Raw genomic sequence first — 6,723 nt, forward strand, 5'->3', positions numbered from 1 at the left:
ATACAGATGTCTGGGATGAGGCTAGTTGCTGGGTTGCTAACAGCTAAGCTAGCTCTCGCCTTTTCATGACACTTTATTATTATTTGGGGTGTAATATGTAATAATAAACTAACGTAAAAACTAAAATTACCCTATCGTTATTTACAGGTATACGGTAGAGCTGACAGACAAAGTTAAGGTTGTTTAGTTCATGTTTAACTCATTATTTATTTAAGTTAATAGTTAAAAAAAAACTTAAAAGTTTATTGGAGGAATTGTGTATGAAACGTAACGTGCAACTGATAATTTATTTACTCTGATTAAGGTTTAAAAGTCCTGAAATACAATTTTAAGATCCTTTTACATCACTCCAGTATTTCCATTTAATGCCAAACAAAAATTATATTTTACTTAACACTTTAGTAGCCTATTAATAGTGACTAAGTCTTTTTTTTTTTACTATCGTAAGTAAAAGATCAGCTGTTTGGCTTAGAATAAGCACTAAGGGGAAGTGTGGTTTACCCTTTTTTATTGCTTCCCTCAGATCTGCTATCTTTAATGCAGTGCTTCTCAAACCCTGGGCTGTGGATGTGGATAACCAGGTGAAAAATATAAAACAAAATTAAGGTGAACTAGAATATAATATGATTTTTTTTAAAGTTAATGATTGATAAAACTATGGGGCGTTTGGTATGAACCTTTCAGCTTCTTAAAGTGGGGCATGCCAGAGAAAAGTTGAAACCTGGTTCTGTAAGTCAGCTGCTCCATCTGTGAAAATGTGGAGCACCTGTACAGCACTAGTCTTTGCTCTGGTGGCAGCATCGAGCTTCACATCTGTGTATGTCCTGGAGTTCTGCCAAAATATAAGTCCTGAGTGTCACAGTGATGACAACACCGCATCAAACAGCCAATCGTCATTGCACATTGTGAAGTCCAAGTGGACCTTGAATGCTTCAAGCCTCATGCATGACCTCAACCAGTTCAGAGTCTCCTGCAAGAAGCTACTGGGTAAAACAGATTCTTGTCCTTACAGGTCAAAATATAGAGGAAGGCACTAATATTATCATACAATCCCCTCTGTCCTCTCTGCAGAGGCACTCCCAATTGACAAAGTTGATGGCAACTTTGTTCGCACTGTGAAGAACTGCATATTTTCCAAGTCCATTCCAACCCCACTGAAAGGTCCATTAAGGTTGGCAGCAGCGTCTAAGGTGAGGATGCCATATCACTATCAGCACTGTAATTTCACAATATAGTGAATTCATTTATATCTAAAATTGTCTTAACAGGATGTCATCGAGGGGATCTTAGATTTAGATGCGTCAGTGACTCGGTCAGGTGATTTTCTGCATTATGCGAGTGGTGGCAGACTACTACCGGGGTCTGTGCCACTTGCTCACAGATATGGAGGTCATCAGGTATAAATGATTTTTATACCTGATAACTTTTTAAAAGCTATAAAGCTTTTGCTTATTTGCTGAGTTGATCTTTTTGACACACTTTACTTTCCTCGATAGTTTGGCTACTGGGCAGGCCAGCTGGGTGATGGTCGAGCTCATTTCCTTGGTCAGTATTCAAACAAGTAAGTTAATTTTTTAAAATTATGTTTTTATGTTTTAAGTAATTTTCTGCCACTTAAAGCCTTTACATATTTTCCTTCTCAATTTTCATAGAAAGGGGGAGGTATGGGAACTCCAGCTTAAAGGATCTGGAAAAACACCATATTCAAGGTTTGTATTTGTACATATATTTGTGCAATAGCTATTACATTTATTATTTGTAGTAATATATAGGTGTGTTAGGAGATAGCTAAAGAGAAGGAAAAGGCAGGAGCGTGGAGGTGAGAGTAGGGGCTTTAATTGTAGGGTCTATGATGTTTTGAAGGACGGCAGAGGAGGATGCTAGGCAGAGGGTGACATGGAGGCAGATAATCTGCTGTAATGACCCCTAAAGATGAATAAGTAGTACACATGGTTATTAATAATAGTATGCATGGCTGTAAAATTGTGCAGTCATGCATTGCAACCAAAAAAGTATGACTTCACATCTGCAGGTCAGGAGATGGTCGTGCTGTAATCCGGTCTTCTGTCAGGGAGTTCCTGTGCAGTGAAGCGATGCATTTCCTGGGTGTTCCCACCAGCAGGGCTGCCAGGTGAGAATAAATGATTTTGAGAGCTTTAAGTTTGGTATAAGATAACAAACTTAGCACAGAAAGTAAAGAAATTTGTGATTGGTTGATGATAATTCTTTGTTTTCACCATGATTCTATGTAGTAATAATATTTTGCTTAATCAGACATTTACAAGCAATCAAACATTCTTGGTACCTCTGATTCAGATTCAGTAGCAAAGAGGGATGTTTGGTTTCCAAGTGCTTCTTTACCTGATTTGGCACTGTATTATCATTGACATCCCTGTTTAGCCGAAACCATAAAACCTGTAGCTTTTGCAGTAATTTTTCTGGCACTGGATTTTGGGTGTTTTTATCCACACAAGGCAATGATCAGTTTTACCTACTACAAATTTTACCCTCCTTACTGTCAATCAGAACTTTTGATGTGCAGAAATGTTATCAATTTACATTTCATTCATTCACATAAAATTAGTTCAAGTCATACGAGCTTGACTCATATGATTTGAACTTTTTTTTGGCATTTGCAAAAAGAGAGGCGTTTTTAAAGAAATTATAACCCAGAATTTGTGTGAATCGTGTGATTTTTGTCTGCTAATTCTTTGCTTTGATTTTAGTCTGATTGTCAGTGAGGAGCCAGTGTTGAGGGATCAGTTCTACAATGGAAATGTGAAAGCAGAGAGAGGTACAGGGAATTACCCATGACTGGAGCCTTTTATTTCAAACTGCATTACTTTTTAACAATCCAGCATAATTTTTATTACTGTTATGCAGATGTTTTGTCTGCTGCCTTAATCTTTGTTCTGGTTCAGCTTTTCTCTTTTCCCCACAGGAGCTGTTGTTCTGCGATTGGCCAAGTCATGGTTTCGGATTGGATCCTTAGAAATTTTGTCTCAAAGTGGAGAAATAGATCTTCTGAGGTGAGACTGCCTGGTCACATGACAAAGTTTACTTCATAGTTGTTTACATCTGGCTTTGTTCTGTGTCCTGTTGTGTTTGTAATGTTATTTTATTGTTATTTTCACTTTAGAAAGCTGTTGAACTTTGTGATAGACGAACATTTTCCTTTTATAAATCCAGACAACCCAGAAAAATATTTGGTGAGTAATAAAAAAGCGCATCTGAATGTACCGCTTTTGTTTTAAGTGAATAACCTATTGAGGTTTTCTTTGCAGGTGTTTTTTTCCACAGTTGTAAATGAAACGGCACATCTCATTGCCCAGTGGATGTCAGTCGGTTTTGCACATGGTGAGAAACTGAACATTTTTATCACACAGTTTAAACCAACACCACTGATAGCTGTCGCTGTTTTCACCACAGGCGTGTGCAACACAGACAACTTCAGTCTTCTTTCTATCACCATCGACTACGGACCCTTTGGCTTTATGGAGTCATACAACCCCAGTGTGTAGACTGTTTCATGTCTCTTTTACTCCAAAATAACTGAAATCCTCTTGCTGTCAGTTCTCAAACATACAAATATATATATATATATATATATATATATATATATATATTTCTTTTTGTTGCAGATTTTATCCCCAACACATCTGATGATGAAGGCAGGTACAGCATTGGAGCTCAGGCAAATATTGGCCTCTTCAATCTAGAGAAACTCTTGGTGGCTCTGATTCCTGTGCTTACACAGACACAACAGAAACAGTAAGAATACCACAACATCAGTTTGTCTCAAGGGGGATTTACTAAATATAGGACTTGAATTCTTTTTGTCATTTTGACAAACTGGAACAGCTTTGCTATTAGCTCGTTCTTACAGAAGCCCGTTTGTTTGTTTGAAAAACAAAAGCACAGAAACACGAGCAAAATAACTTCAGAGTCACACATAATGTGAAAAGAATAATACATCCCACATTTATTTTCAGCATATTTTAATTCAAATATATGTTTAAAGATTTTCTTTGAGAAAGTGTAGAAATAAAGTAGTCACACAATGCAACAAAATGAAAGCAGCCACATGGAAAAAGTAAGTACACCCCTCACTTTAAATCTATCCCTCTTATTTAAAACTGACCCCAGCAAAGTAAACAACCATTTAGTGTTTGTTGTCATCATACAAATATCTACAAATCTTTTTAAGGTGTCAAAAAACGTTCTGGATGATTCTTGTAAATGTATTTTTCCACTGTGAGACGAATCATCTATAGTTGTTTTTATATCCCTCAAAAATGGACTGGGGCTGAAAGGGAAAACAACAGAAAAATCTGTGTGAAAAAGCAAACCATGCAGTTTTTAAAAGAAACTTTATTAAAAGGTTCAACTTACAGAGACAGTTCAATCAAACAACAGAAATGAAGGTGTCAGCAAAACAGAGGTGCTGCAAAAAAAAAAAAAAAAGAAATTTAACAGACCAAAGAAAAACAATTCTGCTCAAAGAAAGCAACAACTATGCATTCGTAGCCCCTAAAAGAAAACACACCACAGAACAATCCTGTGCAGGATGGAGAATACAACTACTTACTGCTAGTGCAGAAACACACATCACAAAACTACTGGAGCTGACCCACACTCTGAGGCTCAGGGGCGTCTCTCAAGCTTTTATACTGCAGCTGGAAACAGGACACATCCACCAACACACACACACACACACACACACACACTAGGCCTGCTAGGGCTGTAACAGTCATGAAGAGATTGCACAAATTCCATGGATAATAAGTAATGAGATGTATCAATTGCAGAACTACATACAAGAACATTTGGAATGATGTTCTCTGGACGGACAATTCAAAAGTTTTTAGGAGCTGTTGAGGAGTATAACTTAACTTTGAAGTGTTGAAGTGTTCCAAAGAGTGGAGGAAGACAAAGTGATCTGAAAGTTTAAGCTGCAGTGGATCATGAAAACCATTATAATGACCCTAAAAAACTAACAAAAATATGGTTCAAAAAGTATAAATAATGAACTGGATTTAAATCCTATTAAAATATTACAGGTGAATTCAAACTAGAGCATTAGAGACAGTCAAGAGATTTTTAAGGAGTGGTCAAGAATAGAGCCTGAGTGAAGCTATTCAATGATGCAACTAAAAATGCTAAAATTCTTATGCTAATGCTGTACTTACGTTTTTTGCATAAATATTGTAATCTATTGAAAAAGCAAACAGGTAAAAGTTCAGTGGGATATACGTAGCTGCTTATTACACCTTTAAGTTTATTAATGTGACTTCTTCTTTTCTAATTTGAAGAAATTCATGAAGTCAAATTGTAAACTTGTCATCTTAACCTTTTGCAGGGCGAAAATTATTCTGAAAGGATATGCTAACATTTACCAAATGAGGTGAGCTTCATGTGAAATGTTATCTAACTTGTGTTCATGCTGCAGCCAAGCCAAGACTGGATTTATTCATGTCTCCACTTCAGGGTTCACCAAATATTTAAGGCAAAACTGGGACTTCTTGGTGAAGATGAGGACGATAACGACCTCATTGCTTTCCTGCTTAAGGTGAGCCAATTGCAGTTGTTATTATACAGTTCGTTTCAGTCTTCTAAATCAGTTTAGTCTCACTCGCTGCACTGTAATTTCACTTTCCCTTTACAGATGATGGAGGACACAGAGTCTGACTTCACCATGACCTTCAGGGAGCTCAGCGAAGTTTCAGCCATCCAGCTTCTTAACAGGAACTTCACGCAGGTGGAGCTAAAAGTGACAAAATGTTGCTGTTGCTATTTCAATCTCTAGATTTTGTTGTGAAGCTGGCCAATCTGTTGAATCAGTACCAATACCGAGCTTTCCTTGCACAGCATGCATTTCTTATAATTAGGCATGCAGGAAATGTAAAGGATTGTAATATTTCTAAATCAGATGTGGGCTCTTGATGACCTATCGCACCACAAGCACTTTTCTGATTGGCTTAACAAGTACCTGTTCCGGCTCAGTAGGTAAGGAAGGTCACGAGAGGTCATTTTGAATTTACTTATTTACATTTGTGTGACATCAGGATGTTTGTTGCTGTGAATTAATCTCTTTCCTCTGTTTCTGTTCAGACAGCAGGATGATAGCGATTTGGACCGTCAACACAGGATGAAAAGTAAATCAAACTCAGTCTAACTAAATCTTCATGTTGATTAAACGATGAGGGATATAAATATTTATATTCTTAGATGTTTGTTATGCAGTGGTGACAGAAACATCTGATTGGATTAAATGTTTTACAGATGTAAATCCGAGATATGTGCTGAGGAACTGGATGGCGGAGTCTGCCATAAGGAAAGCTGAGAGGAATGACTTTTCCGAGGTATGTGTCTGATAAAAGGACCTGTCACACAAAACAAATAAAACGACACCCGAAGTTGTTTATGATTTGTTTCTACTACAGTTTACTTTTTAACCACTAGGTGGAGCTGCTGCACCACATCCTGTCCTCACCCTTTGTTACACAAGAGACTGCAGAGGAGGCAGGCTATGCAGCAAGACCTCCACAGTGGGCTAGGAGGTTAAAGGTCAGCTGTTCGTCATGAGTGACCTCCTAATAAAAAACTTGTAGCATATTTTGGTGTGATGTGTCATTTGTTGTGCAATATATTTGCTCCAAAAGGCAAAGAGATCCACAAACAAGCACCAACTGCAGGTGGTTAGCCTGTGTGAGGGGAGGAAAC

The 6,723-nt window shown here is 37.6% G+C and overlaps 1 protein-coding gene across 2 annotated transcripts; it reads left to right on the forward strand.

Moving 5' to 3' along the window:
* The first annotated feature begins 725 nt into the window (after window positions 1–725).
* LOC116324988 (protein adenylyltransferase SelO-like) lies at window positions 726–6,615 on the forward strand. 2 transcript variants are annotated; one of them, XM_031745788.2, is made up of 19 exons: window positions 726–987; window positions 1,072–1,190; window positions 1,269–1,397; window positions 1,497–1,561; window positions 1,653–1,709; window positions 2,033–2,131; window positions 2,727–2,794; window positions 2,942–3,029; window positions 3,140–3,209; window positions 3,285–3,357; window positions 3,409–3,513; window positions 3,642–3,771; window positions 5,360–5,404; window positions 5,488–5,569; window positions 5,666–5,758; window positions 5,930–6,006; window positions 6,112–6,155; window positions 6,283–6,362; window positions 6,463–6,615. In XM_031745788.2, the coding sequence occupies exons 1-19, from the start codon at window positions 756–758 to the stop codon at window positions 6,583–6,585; spliced, it is 1,779 nt and encodes a 592-aa protein (XP_031601648.2). In that variant the 5' UTR covers window positions 726–755; the 3' UTR covers window positions 6,586–6,615. The 2 variants fall into 2 exon arrangements, with proteins under 2 accessions (XP_031601648.2, XP_031601649.2); XM_031745789.2 differs by having other exon boundaries at window positions 3,430–3,513.
* The last annotated feature ends 108 nt before the right edge of the window (window positions 6,616–6,723 follow it).

This window comes from Oreochromis aureus, linkage group 9, assembly GCF_013358895.1.
Source record: "Oreochromis aureus strain Israel breed Guangdong linkage group 9, ZZ_aureus, whole genome shotgun sequence".
Taxonomy (NCBI): Eukaryota; Metazoa; Chordata; class Actinopteri; order Cichliformes; family Cichlidae; genus Oreochromis; species Oreochromis aureus.

Bases quoted from the DNA above. Each gene is read 5' to 3' on its own strand.
- LOC116324988 (XM_031745788.2), top strand. From the start codon at position 756: ATGTGGAGCACCTGTACAGCACTAGTCTTTGCTCTGGTGGCAGCATCG. The intron at 1,398-1,496 runs GTATAAATGATT...TTTCCTCGATAG, and splicing joins ACAGATATGGAGGTCATCAG to TTTGGCTACTGGGCAGGCCA. The intron at 1,710-2,032 runs GTTTGTATTTGT...TCACATCTGCAG, and splicing joins GGAAAAACACCATATTCAAG to GTCAGGAGATGGTCGTGCTG.